The sequence below is a fragment of the Anthonomus grandis genome, chromosome 10 (assembly GCF_022605725.1).
Source record: "Anthonomus grandis grandis chromosome 10, icAntGran1.3, whole genome shotgun sequence".
In the NCBI taxonomy this organism is placed as follows: Eukaryota; Metazoa; Arthropoda; class Insecta; order Coleoptera; family Curculionidae; genus Anthonomus; species Anthonomus grandis.
The window spans coordinates 5,639,793-5,663,370 of record NC_065555.1 but is presented as its reverse complement, the minus strand read 5'-3'; the positions used below and the strand labels follow the sequence as shown (position 1 = coordinate 5,663,370).

Genomic DNA, 23,578 nt, shown 5'->3' with positions numbered 1-23,578 from the left:
CTTAAAGTGGAAATCGGTTTAACATAATTCGCATGTATAAACACCCGTAAACCGGTTTAGCTTAAATCGATTTAAATAAATGGATAATCCGGTTTTGAACCGCTACTGTGTAAACACCTGTAACCAGTCAACCGGTTTAACTTCCAGTTCTACCAACACAAATGGACAAATGATTTAAAAAAATAAATAAGCAGATGTTTTAAGGTTAGATATTAATTATTTGCTAAATTATTGTTTATCACATGTTAAACTAGGCAACTTATAAACTAAGTAGTCAGATCAACCATTTTTTTAAAATTTCTCGGTTGGCAATGGTAAACAGCTGTTTAATCTTAAGGTGAAATCCCTTTTTTAATCCTCTCATGTAAACACTAGCCAAACTGAATTATCTCTAAACCGGCTTCAAAAACTAAAATAAGTCTCTCATAAGTCAAAAACTAAACTTACATAGGGCCCAACGGCCTAACCTAACTTAGCAATTTTAAATTTAACTTGTTAATGAGCTGGCAACGTTGCGCCGCAATAGCCACACTGTCAAAGACCTGACGTCATTATGGCGGGACATTTAAAAATTAAAGGTGGTTTTTCACTCAGTTCGAAGCTAAATATTTCGAAAACTAAAAGGCCTCTCGTCATGAAACAAGAAGTGAAATATTTTAAAAAATCTTTATAACTTCCATTAAGGGTTTATACTGGTCTATCAACAACGTGACCTCATTGGCGGAACATTTAAAACACTCATTACACTGCACAAATCGCTTTATTATTAAGCCCCGAAAAGTCAAAAACACTGAAAATACAAAAAATTCAACTTCATATTCGACAATCGCACCAGACACCTTAGATAGTTCACCTCGACGTTGTCCACGTCCCAACCGTTTAATGTGCCCAACTCGATCAGTCGATCGCAGTGATTCATCAACAAAATCACCGAATCGATCGTCAAGTGTTTCGCTAAAGTCAACCATAATTCCTCTAAATATTTCAATTTCTGTTTATCGCATAAGTCCTTGAGGTCCTTGTCGGTTAAATTGATCTCATTGGACAACGCTAACCTCTGGATGAGGTCGCAATAGTACAAAAGAGGTAAAATTTGACTCTTTTCGACGTCACAGTCGATCAGTTCGAGCATTCTTAAGTTTCGAAATCTTGACTCTTGGAAACCGCGTAACTGGCAGGAAACCAGGATCAAATTTTCCATGGTGAGACACAAATCATCAGAGTTCACTATGGAGTTGTTCAGTTGTAAGGTGGTCAAAGTAAGCGTCCTTAACCGGATGTTATCGGGGAAAACTTGGGAAATTTTCAACTTTTTTAAGTGCCTTAGCTCCTCTAGAAGGATGAGGCTCTTCTTCTCTGGATCTTCCAGAGAAAGCTCTTCCAGATGGGGGCATACGCCTATGATGGCTTCCATTTGACTCTGGCTAGTGTCATAATCACCGATGACCTTTAGTTTGGACACATATGGCTTTGGTAGATCCAGCAGTACTTTCCCAATGTTCTGGTACGTCCTTAACTCCTTTAAGTTGGGGAGTCTCATGATAACATTGAAAATCATCTCGTGAGTACTACAGCGACCAATAACGTGCGTCAGAGAGTATCCTATCGATAAAACCTGGATGGATTCGCTGGATAAATGTTCTAGACCTTCCGGGGTGAATCGGGAGATGCCGCTGATGTCAAGCATTTCCAGGTTTTTTAAGGTTTTAATTTGTTGTAATATGGCGTCCGTTGCCAGGTTTGGAATGAGCAGGACCCGTAGGTGGGCAGAGTGTTTTAGGATTTGCAACAGACTGGATTCGGAAATCTGGAAAAAGAGAGAGTTGGCAAAAAGTGAAAACGATGGAAATTTGCATATAGATTCCTTGATTAATTTCAGTTGACATCTATTTCAGCGGTTTTTAATTAATTTAGGAATTTTTGAGAAAAATGAGATTTTCGGGAAAAGAATAATTTTTTTCAAAATCAGTAGGAACAGCTCATAACTCAAAAACCAAATAAGGTGCAACTTTGAAAATTTGCATACAGATTCTCAAATTAATTTCATTAGACACCTGTTTCAGCGTTTTTTAATTAATTAAGGAATTTTTGAGAAAAATGAGATTTTTGGGAAAAGAATAATTTTTTTCAAAATCAGTAGCAAGAGCTCATAACTCAAAAACCAAAGAAGATGCAACTTTGAAAATTTGCATACAGATTCTCTAATTAATTTCATTAGACACCTATTTCCGCGTTTTTTAATTAGTTTAGGAATTTTTGAGAAAAATGAGATTTTCGGGAAAAGAGTAATTTATTTCAAAATCAGTAGCAAGAGCTCATAACTCAAAAACCAAAGAAGGTGCAACTTTGAAAATTTGCATACAGATTCTCTAATTAATTTCATTAAACACCTATTTCAGCGTTTTTTAATTAATTTAGGAATTTTTGAGAAAAATGAGATTTTTGGGAAAAGAGTAATTTATTTCAAAATCAGTAGGAACAGCTCATAACTCAAAAACCAAAGAAGGTGCAACTTTGAAAATTTGCATACAGATTCTCTAATTAATTTCATTAAACACCTATTTCAGCGTTTTTTAATTAATTTAGGAATTTTTGAGAAAAATGAGATTTTCGGGAAAAAAGTAATTTATTTCAAAATCAGTAGGAACAGCTCATAACTCAAAAACCAAAGAAGGTGCAACTTTGAAAATTTGCATACAGATTCTCTAATTAATTTCATTAGACACCTATTTCAGCGTTTTTTAATTAATTTAGGAATTTTTGAGAAAAATGAGATTTTTGGGAAAAGAGTAATTTATTTTAAAATCAGTAGGAACAGCTCATAACTCAAAAACCAAAGAAGGTGCAACTTTGAAAATTTGCATACAGATTCTCTAATTAATTTCATTAGACACCTGTTTCAGCGTTTTTTAATTAATTTAGGAATTTTTGAGAAGAATGAGATTTTTGGGAAAAGAGTAATTTATTTCAAAGTCAGTAGGAACAGCTCATAACTCAAAAACCAAAGAAGGTGCAACTTTGAAAATTTGCATACAGATTCTTTAATTAATTTCATTAAACACCTGTTTCAGCGTTTTTTAATTAATTTAGGAATTTTTGAGAAAAATGAGATTTTCGGGAAAAAAGTAATTTATTTCAAAGTCAGTAGGAACAGCTCATAACTCAAAAACCAAAGAAGGTGCAACTTTGAAAATTTGCATACAGATTCTCTAATTAATTTCATTAGACACCTGTTTCAGCGTTTTTTAATTAATTTAGGAATTTTTGAGAAGAATGAGATTTTTGGGAAAAGAGTAATTTATTTCAAAATCAGTAGGAACATCTCATAACTCAAAAACCAAATAAGGTGCAACTTTGAAAATTTGCATACAGATTCTCAAATTAATTTCATTAGACACCTGTTTCAGCGTTTTTTAATTAATTTAGGAATTTTTGAGAAAAATGAGATTTTCGGGAAAAGAATAATTTTTTTTCAAAATCAGTAGGAACAGCTCATAACTCAAAAACCAAATAAGGTGCAACTTTGAAAATTTGCATACAGATTCTCAAATTAATTTCATTAAACACCTGTTTCAGCGTTTTTTAATTAATTAAGGAATTTTTGAGAAAAATGAGATTTTTGGGAAAAGAATAATTTTTTTCAAAATCAGTAGCAAGAGCTCATAACTCAAAAACCAAAGAAGATGCAACTTTGAAAATTTGCATACAGATTCTCTAATTAATTTCATTAGACACCTATTTCCGCGTTTTTTAATTAGTTTAGGAATTTTTGAGAAAAATGAGATTTTCGGGAAAAGAGTAATTTATTTCAAAATCAGTAGCAAGAGCTCATAACTCAAAAACCAAAGAAGGTGCAACTTTGAAAATTTGCATACAGATTCTCTAATTAATTTCATTAAACACCTATTTCAGCGTTTTTTAATTAATTTAGGAATTTTTGAGAAAAATGAGATTTTTGGGAAAAGAGTAATTTATTTCAAAATCAGTAGGAACAGCTCATAACTCAAAAACCAAAGAAGGTGCAACTTTGAAAATTTGCATACAGATTCTCTAATTAATTTCATTAAACACCTATTTCAGCGTTTTTTAATTAATTTAGGAATTTTTGAGAAAAATGAGATTTTCGGGAAAAAAGTAATTTATTTCAAAATCAGTAGGAACAGCTCATAACTCAAAAACCAAAGAAGGTGCAACTTTGAAAATTTGCATACAGATTCTCTAATTAATTTCATTAGACACCTATTTCAGCGTTTTTTAATTAATTTAGGAATTTTTGAGAAAAATGAGATTTTTGGGAAAAGAGTAATTTATTTTAAAATCAGTAGGAACAGCTCATAACTCAAAAACCAAAGAAGGTGCAACTTTGAAAATTTGCATACAGATTCTCTAATTAATTTCATTAGACACCTGTTTCAGCGTTTTTTAATTAATTTAGGAATTTTTGAGAAGAATGAGATTTTTGGGAAAAGAGTAATTTATTTCAAAGTCAGTAGGAACAGCTCATAACTCAAAAACCAAAGAAGGTGCAACTTTGAAAATTTGCATACAGATTCTTTAATTAATTTCATTAAACACCTGTTTCAGCGTTTTTTAATTAATTTAGGAATTTTTGAGAAAAATGAGATTTTCGGGAAAAAAGTAATTTATTTCAAAGTCAGTAGGAACAGCTCATAACTCAAAAACCAAAGAAGGTGCAACTTTGAAAATTTGCATACAGATTCTTTAATTAATTTCATTAAACACCTGTTTCAGCGTTTTTTAATTAATTTAGGAATTTTTGAGAAAAATTAGATTTTTGGGAAAAGAGTAATTTTTTTCAAAATCAGTAGGAACAGCTCATAACTCAAAAACCATAGAAGGTGCAACTTTGAAAATTTGCACACAGATTCTCTAATTAATTTCATTAGACACCTATTTCAGCGTTTTTTTAATTAATTTTGGAATATTTGAGAAAAATGAGATTTTTGGGAAAAGAGTAATTTTTTTCAAAATCAGTAGGAACAGCTCATAACGCAAAAACCAAAGAAGGTGCAACTTTGAAAATTTGCATACAGATTCTCTAATTAATTTCATTAGACACCTATTTCAGCGTTTTTTAATTAATTTAGGAATTTTTGAGAAAAATGAGATTTTCGGGAAAAGAGTAATTTATTTCAAAATCAGTAGCAAGAGCTCATAACTCAAAAACCAAAGAAGGTGCAACTTTGAAAATTTGCATACAGATTCTCTAATTAATTTCATTAGACACCTATCTCAGTGTTTTTTAATTAATTTAGGAATTTTTGAGAAAAATGAGATTTTTGTGAAAAGAGTAATTTTTTTCAAAATCAGTAGGAACAGCCCATAACTCAAAAACCAAAGAAGGTGCAACTTTGAAAATTTGCATACAGATTCTTTAATTAATTTCATTAAACACCTATTTCAGCGTTTTTTAATTTATATAGGAATTTTTGAGAAAAATGAAATTTTCGGGAAAAGAGTAATTTTTTTCAAAATCAGTAGCAAGAGCTCATAACTCAAAAACCAAAGAAGGTGCAACTTTGAAAATTTGCATACAGATTCTCTAATTAATTTCATTAGACACATATTTCAGCGTTTTTTAATTAATTTAGGAATTTTTGAGAAAAATGAGATTTTTGGCAAAAGAGTAATTTTTTTCAAAATCAGTAGGAACAGCTCATAACTCAAAAACCAAAGAAGGTGCAACTTTGAAAATTTTCATACAGATTCTCTAATTAATTTCATTAGACACCTATTTCAGTGTTTTTTAATTAATTTAGGAATTTTTGAGAAAAATGAGATTTTTGTGAAAAGAGTAATTTTTTTCAAAATCAGTAGGAACAGCTCATAACTCAAAAACCAAAGAAGGTGCAACTTTGAAAATTTTCATACAGATTCTCTAATTAATTTCATTAGACACCTATTTCAGTGTTTTTTAATTAATTTAGGAATTTTTGAGAAAAATGAGATTTTTGTGAAAAGAGTAATTTTTTTCAAAATCAGTAGGAACAGCCCATAACTCAAAAACCAAAGAAGGTGCAACTTTGAAAATTTGCATAAAGATTTTCTAATTAATTTCATTAGACACCTATTTCAGTGTTTTTTAATTAATTTAGGAATTTTTGAGAAAAATGAGATTTTTGGGAAAAGAGTAATTTTTTTCAAAATCAGTAGCAAGAGCTCATAACTCAAAAACCAAAGAAGGTGCAACTTTGAAAATTTGCATACAGATTCTCTAATTAATTTCATTAGACACCTATTTCAGCGTTTTTTAATTAATCAAGGAATTTTTGCAAAAAATGAGATTTTTTGTGAAAAGGTTGACTTTCTGGCAATATTAGGAGCAACAGCTCATAACTCAAAAACCAAAAAAGTTACAATTTTGAAAATTGCCACACAAATTCTCTAATTAATTTCATTAGACATATGTACATCTATTTCAGCATTTTTTGAGTTATTAAAGAATCCTCGAGAAAAATTAAATTGTGCTCATATCACCTTAAAAAATTACCTACTAAACATGAAAAATGACTTCAACTGTAGAAAAGATCCTCTAAATTCCCTAGAGAAAATTAAAAGGGTTCAACAAATTTAATTGAACAAGTTGACGACTATTTCCAGGCATTTCTCAAGTTAAACAGGCCTTCGAATAAGTACAAAAAAACAATTAAACTACTTCAACTGCTTCAAAGAAGTGGGAGTTTCTTACACACTAAACTCCTCGTTACTGATAACTCATTGGTGCTAGTGCTCTGTAAGGTACCCACGTCAAATTATCAGAACATATATTTCCAAAACTCGTGGAATTCCCTCCCACAATGACACATTACATACCTTGGCATGCGTCAAGTTCAAATACAAAACACCCCTCAACTCCTCGGCGAACTTTTCGTGGTATTTCGGCGACAACTGCCTGGAATCGAATCTGGAAATCTTGCCGCCCAATATCTGGAAACTGACCCACTTCAAGTGCGAATTCAGTACGGCCAGGTCCAGAATCTCGTACAGGATCGCCTCCTTTAAGTGTCCCGGTAATTTTCGAAAATAATCTCTGAATACCGGGATTGCCTCCTCTCCGCGGAGTTTCACCATATCCAGTGTTAATTCGAAAAGGGTTAATTTACAAAAATCACTTAAATTTGGAACAGGTAGTCGAGGAGACATGACGGAAGTAGAGCGTGAGTTTATCGGGAATTTATCGTTTGACTGATGTTTTTTTTTTTTGACTTTGTTTTTGTGGAACGGTGCCAAGAAGGTTAGTTCGCCGTTCGGTGTATTATTAATAGAATGCGTTAATAAATTGGATGTTTTTTTTCAAATATTTGGTTTTCGCTAGTGGGATTTAGTAACTAGGAACTGTTTTTCAGTTTCACGTTCAGAGCCATGGAATTCATACGTAAGTATAATCCCTTAAATGCATAGGATGCAGAAAGCATTTTTTTTGTTCTAAAAGTCCCCCTAATGATTACCATAAACAGCAAAATTCGTTAGGCTAATTAATGGCGAAAAAGTTTTTGTTCAAATAATCACCGAGACCTTATAAAGTCATCGGTTAAAATATAAAACCGGGAATTACCGTGATTTATTGACCAGCAGCATATAAATAATTCGCGGTCAGATACGTTATATTATTTTCGGTGTTTACTAATTCGCCAAAGAGGTATTTTTTGCCAGTTATAAGTGTAAGTATCCATTTTAAACACGTTTATATTTAAATTAATCGATCACTTTATCAAATCTCCCGCCACCCCATTTGAGTGTATCCCTACACTGAATGTTACGAGTGGCGGCCATATTGGATTTTATGGTTGATTTCTTGGGCTCATATTCTCATTACAAAGTGGCATAAAACCGTAAAATTAAGTGCTAAAGGGTTTATGGGATCAAAGGGTTCTTAGGATACCGACTTTTCCATACCTTACTTAATTTTAAGTTAAATTTGACATTTAATAAGGTGATCATTGGAATAGTGGGCGGAGCTATAGATGGCGGGTTCCTATAAATCGGTCGCCATGGCAACCACGGCGGCCATAGTGTTTTTCATCGCTCACTATATATTTTTGAGATCTTTGACCCACATTTTTATATTAAAGTGACATAAAGGTGTGACAAATGGCAGTAAAAGAATTTCCATTAAATTTCTAGGTTCTCGACCTTCCGAATTTGACACATTTTTAAATCTTTTACCCGTTTAAAATTTGACCTTTATTAGTGTCATCCTTGAAGTGGTGGGCGGAGCTATGGTGGGCTGTTATACGTCAATCGTCATAGCGGCCATATTGCATTTCATGGCTCACTAAATTCTTGATTTCTTGAGCTCACATTTTCATTATAAAGTGGCATAATACCGTGGAAATGAGTGTACAAGAGTTCCATGACCTTGGTCTTCGGAATTTTCCACAAATAACATATTTTTAGGTCTTTTGCCCCCTTAACCCTTTCAAATGTGACGTTTAATAATGTCATTCTTGAAACGGTGGGCGGGGCTAAGGAAGGTTGTTATACGTCAATCCCCTTGGCAACCGTGGCGGCCATATTGGTTTTACCAAAATGGGGTAACAGAATTACTGAATTTAAACAATATTATTAAAAGATATTATGGTAATTTTAACACCTTAAGCTTTTTAATGCGCCATGCATAATCTTGTTTTCTTGCCGCCATTAATAATCGTTAAAATTCTAGTTTAATTACCGGCGCCTTGACAGATGCGCGCGGCGACCATATTTGATTTCATGGCTCACTATAGGTGTTTTATGATTTGTTGGGCCGAAATTTTTATTTTAAAGTTTCATAAAACCGTAGAAAATGATTGTACAAGGGTTTATACGGTATTTCCCCCCGTATTGTGACTTCGCATTTTTCCATCAGAACAAGTCTTTTGGCGCCTTATTAATAACCGTTGCAAATTTTACTCTTATCAATGTCATCCGTGAAATAATAGGTGGAGCTATATATATAGCTATACGTAATGACGCCATGGCGGCCTAGGATATTTTTTGATTTGCTAGGCCTACATTTTCATTAAAAAGTGGCATAAAAGCGTGAAAATGGAAGTAAAAGAATTTTCATTGCATTCTTATGTCGCTGGGCTTCAACATTTTTCATAAAATAAATATCTTTAAGTGTTTTGTTGCCTTTAAACAACAGTAATTTACCAATGTCATCCGTAAAATGATGGGCGGAGCCATGGCGGCCATATTGGTTTTACTTACCTTAAGCAAACTAAAACATAATATAACATAATATTTAAAGAAAAATAAAATTGAATTGAATCTTTACCATCACAATTTAACTAATTTGACGTATATAACCAATGTTTTTCATAAGTCTTTTTGGCGCCTTAACCGTTTTTAAATTTGACGTTTATCAATGCCATTCGAGAAATAGTGGGCGGAGCTACGGCAGGTTGTTATACGCCGTGGCGGCCATGTTGGATTTCAAAGCTCACTCTATTTTTTGACTTCTCGTATCCACATTTTCATTAAGAAGTGGCATAAAACCGTGACAAATTTACTTAAAAGGGTTATCATGTTATTCCTATGACCCTGGGCTTCGTAATTTTCCATAAATTAAATATTTTTAAGTGTTTCATTTGTCTTAATTAAACAACAGTTTACCAATGATATACGTAAAATGATGGGCGCATTCATGGAAAATACGGCGGCCATATTGGTTTTTAATTAATTTTTATACTTCCAGATGTTTGCAAACTTAACGATTCTTCTCTACTGCTTGGCCTTCTACAGTGCAATCCAATATGCTTCAGCCTTACCAGATCTACCATCTGACCCGCTGATTCTCTTACCAGTACGTCATAGAAGATTCGTTGTCGACGAAAACGCGGGGCATTTCCGTAAAGGCCCTTTAATTACCCCCACGAAGTCACCGTTTAACCCCAACCCCCCACAACCCTTCCAGACCTCCGGTTCCAAAGGTTTCCGATTTAGGAGGTTCGTCGACCGTAATAGTCAACCGCCGGTGTTTAGTCGACCCGGTGCGTCGTCTGTTGTCACTTTGCCACCGTTTCGACCCAGTTTGGACCGTCAGCAGGAAAAATTCATGTTTTAGGAGACGCACAACAGGTGTCATGAAACAATGTTAAAAATTTATATATTAATAAAGGTTTGAATTTATATATAGTAGAGATCTCTCTATGAGAAATAAGCAGATGGATAGAAAATGGATGAAACAACGCAATCCGGTATATCTTGTTATGCAAACCGGGGCATTATATAATGTTTGTTATGGTGTTTACTAATTCGCTAAAGAGGTATTTTTGCCAGTTATAAGCGTAAGTATCCATTTTAAACACGTTTATATTTAAATTAATCGATCACTTTATCAAATCTCCCGCCATCCCATTTGAGTGTATCCCTACACTGAATGTTACGAGTGGCGGCCATATTGGATTTTATGGTTGATTTCTTGGGCTCATATTCTCATTACAAAGTGGCATAAAACCGTAAAATAAAGTGCTAAAGGGTTTATGGGATCACAGGGTTCCTCAAATACAGACTTTTCCATACCTTACATAATTTTAAGGTAAATTTGACATTTAATAAGGTCATCATTGGAATAGTGGGCGGAGCTATAGATGGCGGGTTGCTATAAATCGGTGGCCATGGCAACCACGGCGGCCATATTGTTTTTCATCGCTCACTATATATTTTTGAGATCTTTGACCCACATTTTTATATTAAAGTGACATAAAGGTGTGACAAATGGCAGTAAAAGAATTTCCATTAAATTTCTAGGTCCTCGACCTTCCGAATTCTACACATTTTAAAATATTTTACCCGTTTAAAATGTGACCTTTATCAGTGTCATCCTTGAAGTGGTGGGCGGAGCTATGGTGGGCTGTTATACGTCAATCGTCATAGCGGCCATATTGCATTTCATGGCTCACTAAATTCTTGATTTCTTGAGCTCACATTTTCATTATAAAGTGGCATAATACCGTGGAAATGAGTGTACAAAAGTTCCATGACCTTGGTCTTCGGAATTTTCCACAAATAACATATTTTTAGGTCTTTTGGCCCCTTAACCCTTTCAAATGTGACGTTTAATAATGTCATTCTTGAAACGGTGGGCGGGGCTAAGGAAGGTTGTTATACATCAATCCCCTTGGCAACCGTGGCGGCCATATTGGTTTTACCAAAATGGGGTAACAGAATTACTGAATTTAAACAATATTATTAAAAGATATTATGGTAATTTTAACACCTTAAGCTTTTTAATGCGCCATGCATAATCTATGATTTGATTTCGCCATTAATAATCGTTAAAATTCTAGTTTAATTACCGGCGCCTTGACAGATGCGCGCGGCGACCATATTTGATTTCATGGCTCACTATATTTTATGATTTGTTGGGCCTAAATTTTTATTTTAAAGTTTCATAAAACCGTAGAAAATGATTGTACAAGGGTTTACACGGTATTTCCCCCCGTATTGTGACTTCGGCTTTTTCCATCAGAACAAGTCTTTTGGCGCCTTATTAATAACCGTTTCAAATTTTACTCTTATCAATGTCATCCATGAAATAATGACGCCCTGGCGGCCATATTGGATTTTATGGCTCATCATATTTTTTGATTTGCTAGGCCTACATTTTCATTAAAAAGTGGCATAAAAGCGTGAAAATGGAAGTAAAAGAATTTTCATTGCATTTCTGTGGCTTTGGGCTTCAACATTTTTCATAAATTAAATATTTTGACGTGTTTTGTTGCCTTTAAACAACAGTAATTTACCAATGTCATCCGTAAAATGATGGGCGGAGCCATGGCGGCCATATTGGTTTTACTTACCTTAAGTAAACTAAAACATAATATTTAAAGAGAAGAAAATCAATTGAATCTTTACCATCACAATTTAACTAATTTGACATATATAACCAATGTTTTTTATAAGTCACATACTTTAAAGTCTTTTTGGCGCCCTAACCGTTTTTAAATTTGACGTTTATCAATGTCATTCGAGAAATAGTGGGCGGAGCTACGGCAAGTTGTTATACGCCGTGGCGGCCATGTTGGATTTCAAAGCTCACTCTATTTTTTGACTTCTCGTATCCACATTTTCATTAAGAAGTGGCATAAAACCGTGACAAATTTACTTAAAAGGGTTATCATGTTATTCCTATGACCCTGGGCTTCGTAATTTTCCATAAATTAAATATTTTTAAGTGTTTCATTTGTCTTAATTAAACAACAGTTTACCAATGATATACGTAAAATGATGGGCGCATTCATGGAAAATACGGCGGCCATATTGGTTTTTAATTAATTTTTATACTTCCAGATGTTTGCAAACTTAACGATTCTTCTCTACTGCTTGGCCTTCTACAGTGCAATCCAATATGCTTCAGCCTTACCAGATCTACCATCTGACCCGCTGATTCTCTTACCAGTACGTCATAGAAGATTCGTTGTCGACGAAAACGCGGGGCATTTCCGTAAAGGCCCTTTAATTACCCCCACGAAGTCACCGTTTAACCCCAACCCCCCACAACCCTTCCAGACCTCCGGTTCCAAAGGTTTCCGGTTTAGGAGGTTCGTCGACCGTAATAGTCAACCGCCGGTGTTTAGTCGACCCGGTGCGTCGTCTGTTGTCACTTTGCCACCGTTTCGACCCAGTTTGGACCGTCAGCAGGAAAAATTCAGGTTTTAGGAGACGCACAACAGGTGTCATGGAACAATGTTAAAAATTTATATATTAATAAAGGTTTGAATTTATATATAGTGGAGGCATATATATTGGAACGTTTGCAATAATTATTTCGCAGTTATCATAAAGCCTCTATGAGAAATAAGCAGATGGATAGAAAATGGATGAAACGACGTAATTCTGTATATCTTGTTATGCAAACCGGGGCATTAGATAAATATTAAAACGGAGATTAATTCCGCAATTCCCTTCCTTTACCATAGCCGCTGACCCCAAAACGCATTAAAGCAAATTAATTATACATTTTCAACTTTATTACCTCTATCAGTGACAAAACAGACATTTTACTTTACATTAATAAATATATTGAGTATAATCAGAGGTTATGTTTGGGGCCATAGAGTTAAATCAACATTCGATAAAGCCAATAAGACCCTTAGGGAGTCGATTTGTTCCTGCGTCACCTCCCAGCCGGTTAAGGAGCCCAAAAGACGCAAATTAGGACAATTATCGGCCAAAAGTTCTACGGAAAAAACTGTTAAGAATCTGGCATCGTTTAGCAAGAGCTCTTCCAGGTTTTCCAGGGTACATTCAGCTAAAATCCTAAAAGATTCATTAAAAATTAGACAGGCCTAATTGTGCTATATTAGGCTCACCTAAACATATCGCCGTCGGTCATTTCAAGCGGACATCCGACCGTTATACTTCTTAAGAATGGTGCGTTGCTCAGCAGCGTTTTCACCACGTTATCACTAATATCACAGTATAAAATGTGCACTTTTTTCAAACACATAAAGAATGTCAGTGGATTTATGAATTTGAGGTGCATCTGGTAACATTCTAAGGTGCTAAGGTAGGGGGCGGACTCGCAGAGTTCCGAGAGGTCCAGGGAGCCGCCGCTGTGGTTTAACTTGAGGGTGTCAAGGTGACTTCTGGAGTCTCGAAGGAACGTTTTCAGTTCAACTTCTTCCCCTGCAATATTAAATAATAGCTTCTGAATCTAATGAGCCCTGAAAACTTACCCTTGGTAATTTTCACTGCTAACAGTCTTCCGACATCCCCCAGTCGAGCCACCACCCCTTCCCGAGGACAGTTCACATGAACATTTTCCAAATAAGGGCAAGTTGCGGTCATGGCAGTGAAGACATTTAAATCGCAATCTGTCGCGTGGATATACGTCAATTTCGTCTTGAAATTGCTGTTTTTCTCGTAGAGAAGTAACAAAGAATGTCCGGTAAATGAGTAGGTCTTCAGCACGTTCAAATTCGGTAAATTTTCCAGAATTTCGGCCACCAACTCGTAACCACTACAAGCGTCTTGGCATAAGTTCAATTTTCCAAAGCTACCGATATCCAGGATTCTTATCGAGGCACTTTTAAGTAACCTGAAATTACATTTCCCAGGAAAAATTGATGTTTCATGCTTCAGTATTAATCGCACCTAATTCCTGTACAGCTATAGCAAGCCTCGCCGGATATGTCAAGTTTAACCAGGTGCTGTAAACTAGCGATGGCCTGTATCACACGATCGTCAGCCATATGAGGTATCATCAGAGTTTTGAGGAATTTGAGGCTTAACAGTAAGTGCGTTAAGAGGTGAGGGTAGTCTCTGGCCCATACTCCTTTAAGGTTGAGGTGTTGCAGTCCAGTACCACGTTGCGCAATCACGTCTATTAAAACAAACCCACAATCCTGTCAAGATGGCGGCAAAATGGATTTTTTGAGTCTGAGAAAAATTTGTTTCAAATAAAACTTATTAAGAATGTAACAAGGTCATAATTAGTTCTGAGAAAATAGCGAAAAACCCTTAACTGTGACTGTGATCACGAACACTTTAGAGAAATTGAGACCTTTTATTTAATTAATAGTTGTTACTTACTAAGGGCCTTACTAAAAAACTGTTATTTGGCCTTAATGTAACGAGAAACCGGAGTTTTTTAGTATTTTATGACTTCTCTTAGTTGCATGGGGCTCTTTTAAGGCGGAAAACCAAATATCTTATATGAGAAATTTCGATAGTTTTATCACTAGACGATATCACCATCTTTTTTTAATCAAAAATAAAAAATTGCGCAGAAAAATTCAAAATAGAACCAGAATTATAAGAATTTTTCCTTGAACGGTCAACGAAGGTTTGGTGTAAAGTGTGAAGCTACCTTAAAAAGACCCGCATTGACAAATGACAGCAAGAAATTGTTGGTTATGTCATATAGTAAGTTAGGTTATGTTACATTTAAATGTTCAAAAAGCGGTTTTCATATTGAAAATTGATATATAAAACACTTTAAAGACTTATTTTGTCCAAATACACTTAAATTAAGACAATACCAAGTAAATATTGGGATTAATAAGTGGAACTACTAGCTATTGACGCATGACAACCTTTCGAAATAAAGTTAGGTTATGTTACGTTCAAAATTTAAGAAAAACCTGAGTAAAAAGACTATTAAAGCCTTAAAAACGTATAACTATTACATTATTCGATATTGTGCCAATTTTTGGGGTTAAACCAAGCGATGCAACCTTTGCAATAAGCCAATTTTACCTTGCTTACATGTATTCTTGGGTTAGCTGAGATAAACTTAGTACAACCACTTAAGATCTGTAACATATAATAGAACTATAAAATAATACAAAATAACCGTCTTTTAACAGTACGAAGAAGAAGGTGGAGATGAATAAGTCAAGCTACAGATAGTTTTGAACTTTTTAGCACTCATTGTAAGTAATTTTTGTAGCTATACCCATAAACCGAGACTTACTAATTGGAGTCACCAAATAAGGTTAGGTTTCCACTTTGGTTTAGATTAGTAAGAGGGTGAAAAAATTAACCTAAGAAGTGGAGGGCATTTTAAGGTTGTACAAAAGTGATATTAAACAAAAAGCACAGGCCCTGTGGAGAGATTGTTTCTAACAACTACTACCTAAAATCTTAACATAGTAAAACCTGGGAAATATTCCAACTTCTAAGGTTTTAACATCCTCCCGTAGGAGAACCTCCAGGCAATTATACCGGGTGTTAGCATCCAGATTAACATAACCTTAAAAAAACATTGTGAGTAAATTTACTATAAACATAAGTCACCTATTTACCTAAGATTTTATCGAGTAAAGACTGTAATCCATCAGAAGTGGACGAGGCCATAAACTTTTGAATATCCGAGCTGTAGATGCCCTCATCATCACTTAGCACTTCTATAAGTCGGTTTGACAGAACATCAATTGTGAGGCTGTTTAATGATTGGGGCTGTTTCTTAGGTGACATGCTAACTTTGCTAATGTAACGCGACAGTCAAATGGTTATAACTTATATGCCTCAATATTATACTCACCGATAACTTAAATTTTTACACCACAAATCTAAAAACCAGTTTGTTGATATTTTGACCCCACAATAAATAATGTCCACAGTCTGGATGGAAACACTGTTATGGTGCTAAAAATAGCCTCAGGGATCCAGGTGCTTTGTTTTCGCGTTTTATTTATAAACACTCTATGGCTCACGAGAAATAAATGATAAAGGAAATACTGAACTTATAGACTCCCAATTTAAAAAAAACAAAATTGACAACGTGAAAGTCCGAGTGCTGTCGCTGAATTTATGGCATGTCAGCTAAGGCCAGAGGTCCAATTTTCTTTATAGTAAATTTATGGGTAATAACAGTTTGCGTTTTAGGACCTTCTACGACCATCTTTTAGAATTATATTGGGTATTTCACCCCTAAAAAGCTGGAAATTTTTTTGGGACCTTCACCAGACTTTTAGAGAATATTCTGATTAATTTACTTAAGTTTGTTTCATGAGAATAGCTCAGTTAGTTTTTTAGATATTGGCATTTAAAGTCAAAGATCACCTTTAAAACTAGTTATTTTCAAAAGTGTTACCAAGATAAGTTTAAACCCTTAACAAGCTCCACTGAATATGCTCTTTTTTGAGAACATTCTTATTGGATTTTCAGATTTTGGGCTTTGAAGTGAGAATATTATTAGATTTATATAATTTTTTATTACAAAATCTTCATAATTCATTTTTTCCCCCTTGGAGTATCCTAGATAGCAATAATCACAACATTTTAGCCACTAGGAATCAAGATATTCAGTTGCCAATAAGAGATAAATTATTTTATTTCTTCCAGGCACTCCTGTGAGAAAAATATCAATATCTTGATTTTTAGTGTATGGATTTCAGTAATTTTTTTAGTAGTTGCTTAAAGAACCCTTGGAGTATCCTAGAAATCAATAATCACAACATTTTAGGCACTAGGAATCAAGATATTCAGTTGCCGATAAGAGATAAATTATTTTATTTCTTACAGGCACTCCTGTGAGAGAAATATCAATATCTTGATTTTTAGTGTATGTATTTCAATAATTTTTTTAGTAGTTGCTTGAATAACCCTTGGAGTATCCTAGAAATCAATAATTACAACACTTTAGGCACTATGAATCAAGATATTCAGTTGCCAATAAGAGATAAATTATTTTATTTCTTCCAGGCACTTCTAAGAGAAAAATATCAATATCTTGATTTGTAGTATATGGATTTCAATAATTTTTTTAGTAGTTGCTTGAAGAACACTTGGAGTATCCTAGAAATCAATAATCACAACATTTTAGGCACTAGGAATCAAGATATTCAGTTGCCAATAAGAGATAAATTATTTTATTTCTTGCAGGCACTTCTGTGAGAGAAATGTCAATATCTTGATTTTTAGTGTATGGATTTCAATAATTTTTTTAGTAGTTGCTTGAAGAGCCTTTGGAGTATCCTGGAAATCAATAATCACAACATTTTAGGCACTAGGAATCAAGATATTCAGTTGCCAATAAGAGATAAATTACTTTATTTCTTCCAGGCACTCCTATGAGAGAAATATCAATATCTTGATTTGTAGTATATGGATTTCAATAATTCTTTTAGTAGTTTCTTGAAGAACCCTTGGAGTATCCTAGAAATCAATAATTTTAACATTTTAGGCACTAGGAATCAAGATATTCAGTTGCCAATAAGAGATAAATTATTTTATTTCTTCCAGGCACTCCTGTGAGAAAAATGTCAATATCTTGATTATTAGTGAATGGATTTCAATAATTTTTTTAGTAGTGGCTTGAAGAGCCTTTTGAGTATCCTAGAAATCAATAATCACAACATTTTAGGCACTAGGAATCAAAATATTCAGTTGCCAATAAGAGATAAATTATCTTATTTCTTCCAGGCACTCCTGTGAAAAAAATATCTTGATTTTCAGTGTATGGATCTTAGTGTATATATACAGATTTATAATTAGGAACACAGAGCAGTGTAGTTAGATTGTATAACTCCTGGGTGAGACCTCATCTCGAGTATGCTTCTATAATTAGGGCACCACAAGTAGTTAATATACATCTTATTGAAAAAAGTACAGAAAAGATTTTTGTGGTGCAATGCTTTATCTAGATTTATACTTGTATTTTATTCCTTGTCCTTACATTTATATGCTATCTGAAATGTGTTTGTTGGAAATAAATAAATAAAAATAAAAAATTAATATAAAACTTGTATTTTTTTTATAACAAATAATATAAAGGACCACAAGTGTTTCAGGCCGAATTTCACCGGAAACGTGCTAAGAATATCGTTCATATTTATACAAAAGGTCACGTGGCTATTGTCGCATGTTCCCCGAACGTTTTCGGAATACTTTAGAGATGTTTTACCCTTTTTTGGACGCGGGGTTGGAACACAGATGTTGCTTTCACTGTGTAGGGGTTTCTTTAATGACGATCAAATAATGAAACAACCCTTGTACAATTTTCCACACGTCAATCCTTTAACCTTTGACCCTCCAGTCCAATATATCGAACCGAATACCTTCATAATTATTAGCCCCAAAAACGTACAACTGTGTACAGTAAAATGCCGGTGAGCGCGCATGTCCGTAAAATCTGTGCCTATCCGAGAAGAAACGTGCTTAAAAGAAAATCCATCAGTCGAAAATTTTCCGGCGGTCGGTCCTGTACGTTTTCGGGAGTTTTCCAGCGAAAATATCCGGAAAAATCATTCGTACAGGAGTAAATAAATTCCGGGTGTTCCAGGAACGTTCTTTTGTTTTTTTTTTCTTTACTCACGTGTTGTGGTGGTGTTTTCCTATTGATTTTTTGCGTGCCTTAAAAAAAAGGGTTTGTTAATAATTGTTGTTTGTATTTTCGGGTTTTTAACAAAGAAGTGGGGGTTTACAAGGTTAAATTGACAGATCTAATTGGGGGATTGTATGTAGGGTGTTGGGGCCATCAGTTAGTCAATTAAACCGGTTTTTGTTTTGGTAATATATAGGGTGTTCAAGTTTAGGATAATCATTCTGAGGGTTATGGCAAATTAATTCAATTTTTCTTAGGAGAGAATAAGTATCACTTTTCACAGGTGTCATTTTTCCCAAAAATGACACCTGTGAAAATTCGAGAAGAAATAAATGTCATTTGTGGAATTTTTTTACAAGAAATATCATGTCACAGGTAAAGTAGGACAAGAAAACAAACGTTACCATTTTTTGACCAAATTTCAACTTCTTGGAAAAACTATGTTATTCTTCTTCCTCTGTTCTGCCTGCCAGTTCCTGCTTTATTATATTTCTGAATTTATTCTTCCCCTTCCCTAATTTTATCCTGCTCCTCCTCTCGGCACTGTCTTATCTTTACCCTTTCCTAAGAATCAAAATCTAATTTTCCAGCCATTTTTCCGCTTGTAAATCAATGAGCTTGTGTTCTTGCATTCAATATGTCCAGATTTTTTTCCTGAGGAGTCCCTCATCATGGTCTTGTATCATGAATCATTTCTTCCAGACAGTTGAATAAGGAGACTTCAGGCAATTTGAGATTGTGAGCCCCATGGGGTTGAAAAGTCACAGTTTCAACTGCCTGGACGAGATAAATCCTTGTTCTTCTTCTTCTTTGTTTCCATCTTCATTCTTCTTTCTCCGTTTTTTATTGTGCACTTCTTCCTCTTCTTGTTTTTAATTCACAGGAAATAAACGAGAAAATGGCGGTTGTAAGGATAAATTGTGGCGCCCAACGTGTGTTATAAAAATCTGTAAATAATTTTTATATATAAATAGATAATAACCCGTCAAACTATCAACCCAGTTTTGTATTAAAATTGTACTAAAGAGGCCTTAAATATAGTCCAATATTTCCTATGCCCATAAGGCCAACGTTGCATATCGTCGAATAATTTTGTATTTTTTAAATTCACACAGTTTCAACTGCCTGGACGTATAATAAGGTGTGCTGTATTTTATAAATTGTTATCCACAGAACAAAATATAAGATGAACGAAAATATTTCAGGCAATTTGGGGTTGTGGGGCCAATGGGCTTGAAGAAACACAGACTCAACTGCCTGGACGAATACAGTTATTTTTCCTCTTCTTTTTTTGATATTTTCTTCCTAGTTGTAAGTACCTGGACTAAGAACAAAATTTACTTCTTTCAGGCAGTTGATAACGGAAATATTTCGGGCAATTTGGGGTTGTGGACCCAATGGAGTTGAAGAAACACAGACTTAACTGCCTGGACGAATGAAATTATTCCTCCTCTTCTTTTTTCGATATTTTCTTCCTGGTTGTAAGTACCTGGGCTACGAACATAATTTACTTCTTCCAGGCAGTTGATAACGGAAATATTTCGGGCAATTTGGGGTTGTGGACCCAATGGAGTTGAAGAAACACAGACTTAACTGCCTGGACGAATACAATTATTCCTCCTCTTCTTTTTTCGATATTTTCTTCCTGGTTGTAAGTACCTGGGCTACGAACATAATTTACTTCTTCCAGGCAGTTGATAACGGAAATATTTCAGGCAATTTGGGGTTGTGGACCCAATGGAGTTGAAGAAACACAGACTTAACTGCCTGGATGAATTCAATTATTCCTCCTCTTCTTTTTTCGATATTTTCTTCCTGGTTGTAAGTACCTGGTCTAGGAACATCATTTACTCCTTCCAGGCAGTTGATAACGAAAATATTTCAGGCAATTTGGGGTTGTGAAGCCAATGGGGTTGAAGAAACACAGGCTCAACTGCCTGGACGAATACAATTATTCTTCCTCTTCTTTTTTTCTTATTTTCTTCCCAAGTTGTAAGTCCCTGTACTAAAAAGATAATTTATTTCTTGTTGGCAGTTGTGAAAGGAAACATCTCGTATATCTTTCTTTTTTTTCAGAGGTCCGTTTTCTCAATTTGGGACTGCCTGGATGAATTAGGTAATTCTTCTTCTTCTTAGGTAATTTTTTTAAATGTTAACCCAACTCTTGTATGCTCATAAAAGATACCCAGAAAACAAACGTCGCACATCCCCAAATAATGGCGAACTTTCAAACAAATTTTGTCATAAAAAAGAAGAAAAATACCTGGCGACGTATGTACAATCCGCAGCAGAGACCAAAGTTCGAGAGCATGCAAACGTAATTAGAGTGCAACAACGAGCGGAAAACCCGCGCACAGTTAAACTCCCCCAACTTTAAATTGGGAGTTCATGTAAAAATGGTCGCACACAAACACACACATCGAACTCCTTCCCTCTCTCTCATTCTCTCTTTGGTAATTTTTTTTAAGTAAAAATTGGAAAAATGCATTTGGGGAAAACGGGTTCGAGAGATGATGAAAAGAAGTTTTCGCGATAAAAATGGAGTTTCGGGTAAAACTTTTGGGGGTGTTGAAATAGAAGTTCGTAATGGAAGTGGGACCTTTATTAAGTTCACACTAGAAATGAATAACCTTTAGCAATTTAAGACAGCAAGCAAACACACCAGATTTCCATTAAAGATTAATAGCCTGAACAGAATTAGGCATATTTGCACACAATCCTCTATAACCCTGACCCTATTTTTTAACAGAACAATAAAATTTCTTGATCAGATTGGGTTATAGCTCAGAACCATTAATGCTTTTAAAAAATTGCTTTTTTTTGTCGAATATCATTTATAATCGCACAACGTTTCTTTTGTTAATTAGCTACATTTGCAAGGCGACTTTAGATTAAAAACAAATAATAATTTTAATAAGCCTCCCTTCTTCCTCTTGAAGGTCTTGTTAACAACAACAAGAAAGCGCCGTTCTCTTTTCAGCTCGTCCTCAATCAATCATCCCTCAAAAAAACGTAAAGCAACCCCTTCAAGGCACTCGAGTCCAAAGTTAACAACCGTCGGCGAGACAACACGGGGGCGAATAGAGGATGTCGACGATGATGGGGAAGTTTCTCCTCTTGGGGATGTTTTGGCAGGTGCTCAAGTGCGTTTGTGTCCTTGCAACGTTTCAGGGTGAGTATATCAAATTCGAGCACGTTTTATTTATTAAAAAAAAAAAACAAAAAGTTTTAGTCATAAGTCTCGCATCAAAATTTATATTCAACAAGTTATAATTTAGATGCGAGACTTTTATTTTTTATGTTTAAATTAAGTCCCTTTGAGAATTATGGAGGTTTTTTTTAACGTTATAGTCTATACCCGTATATATACAGACGAGACCAATTAAGTATATATAAGAACTAAAATAATAATTTATTTACTATTAATACAAAGGAAAGCTCTTAAAACTATCTAGGCATAGAAGAGAGTGTCTTGCCTGGAAATTCTGCTTGTTTTTTTAGGTTTATTTCATTCGTTTTATTTTTTGCTTATTTTTACCATAAGTGGGGTTCTATAAGGGCGATTTTTGTTTTTTTATGGTGGTATCTTGAGACGCTCAGTTTAATACAATGGTAATAATCAACATTGTTACTCTTGTTCAGCAAAGTTCTTCCAGCAAATCCAATAGTAAAATTGGATTTTTATTCCAGGCAGTCGGTTTTCCAAAAACTTAAAATTAGGTTAAATTCAAAATAAACCAATTGACATTGGTACTCTTTTACAGCTATTTTTTTCTAACAAGCCAATGGTAAAATTGGATTTTTAGATCGGATTGGACTCATTTAATTTATTTATAAAATTTCAATAAGCTTCATCAACACTATAATTATTGTTTATAATTTCTGCTCATGTTTCTCCAGGTCCTCAATTAGGTTAATATAATTAATGACGTTCTTTTTATTAATTATTTCAGTTTTTTTTCTCAACTATTTAGGTTGAATTATTCTTACCGGACTATTGGATGTTGGTCAACTAAACTTAATAAAAACGGTATTTCCCATAAGAACGTTACATCTTAACATCCCCTTTTAAGGAACACAAGTTTATTGCCAATAAAAATCCACTTTACCCAAGGAAAAAACCCAATTTCGGGACGATACAGTTAAGGAACATCCGTTCCCGGGGACGAGCTACGTGCCAACTACTAAAATATGCAAATAGTCCGAGAATAGATCGACAAATAGTGGAGTTTTCTCTCACCCCTTCCCTCGGAAAACTTCAGGAAGTGAAACACATCTGGAGCCTTATTTTTGTGGAGTAAAACTACTAATAGGGAATTATTTGGAACAGTTAAATAGTGTTAGCAGTTTTTAAGGAAAAAGCCGTATTTTATTACTGGTAAACCTAATAGAGTGCATGGAAAAAAGAGTTATTGGCCCCTTAGGTTAGTTCCGCTGTTATTCTTAGCCTCAAACTCTAACTACTATTTATTTTGTCGTTTGCTTTTACACACATCCATTTTTCTAATAAAATAACCTCACTGCCTCATTCCTCATTTAGTCAGGTCATGTGTCATGATTATTCCTTCAAATGTCAAAACTGTCAAAATAAGGGAGCAAAAACACTGGACCATAGTGAGGCAATTAAAGTTTAGCAGCATCGTTATTAAAATTTCCCTTATGCGCTTGCGTGAAGGTCAAGATACAGCTGGATTTATTACTGCTAGATCTCATATGAGTTCCAATATTCCCTAATAACATGATCACTTGCCCTTATCTGATTTGCTATAAGACCTTTTATAAATTGTGTCTTCTTTTAGA

At 34.4% G+C, this 23,578-nt stretch overlaps 3 protein-coding genes and 1 long non-coding RNA gene across 15 annotated transcripts in view; 1 reads left to right on the top strand and 3 right to left on the bottom strand.

The window, feature by feature from the left end:
* Positions 1 to 781: 781 nt before the first annotated feature.
* On the bottom strand, positions 782 to 1,540 carry LOC126741362 (uncharacterized). The gene has a single exon (XM_050447754.1). The coding sequence runs from the start codon at positions 1,538 to 1,540 to the stop codon at positions 782 to 784; it is 759 nt and encodes a 252-aa protein (XP_050303711.1).
* A 5,318-nt stretch (positions 1,541 to 6,858) lies between these two features.
* The window catches only part of LOC126741111 (lachesin-like), a 107,693-nt gene continuing 90,973 nt past the window's right edge, over positions 6,859 to 23,578 (top strand). Inside the window, exons 1-3 of one of the 11 annotated variants that reach the window (XM_050447443.1) lie at positions 6,859 to 7,255; positions 7,368 to 7,396; positions 21,759 to 21,950. In XM_050447443.1, the coding sequence (XP_050303400.1) occupies positions 21,866 to 21,950 (85 nt within the window). In that variant the 5' untranslated portion in view covers positions 6,859 to 7,255; positions 7,368 to 7,396; positions 21,759 to 21,865. The other 10 variants (XR_007662106.1, XR_007662105.1, XR_007662108.1 and 7 more) reach the window with 10 other exon arrangements.
* LOC126741110 (uncharacterized) lies at positions 12,960 to 16,482 on the bottom strand. Of its 2 annotated transcripts, XM_050447441.1 has the most exons (7): positions 15,995 to 16,481; positions 15,756 to 15,937; positions 15,587 to 15,703; positions 14,104 to 14,332; positions 13,686 to 14,047; positions 13,320 to 13,635; positions 12,960 to 13,266 (listed from the first exon to the last, which is right to left on the bottom strand). In XM_050447441.1, the coding sequence occupies exons 2-7, from the start codon at positions 15,925 to 15,927 to the stop codon at positions 13,047 to 13,049; spliced, it is 1,416 nt and encodes a 471-aa protein (XP_050303398.1). In that variant the 5' UTR covers positions 15,928 to 15,937; positions 15,995 to 16,481; the 3' UTR covers positions 12,960 to 13,046. The 2 variants fall into 2 exon arrangements, with proteins under 2 accessions (XP_050303398.1, XP_050303399.1); XM_050447442.1 differs by lacking the exon at positions 15,587 to 15,703 and having other exon boundaries at positions 15,995 to 16,482.
* On the bottom strand, positions 18,186 to 22,939 carry LOC126741119 (uncharacterized). Its single transcript, XR_007662117.1, has 2 exons — positions 22,769 to 22,939; positions 18,186 to 18,807 (listed from the first exon to the last, which is right to left on the bottom strand). It is a non-coding gene; the product is annotated as an uncharacterized LOC126741119 (long non-coding RNA).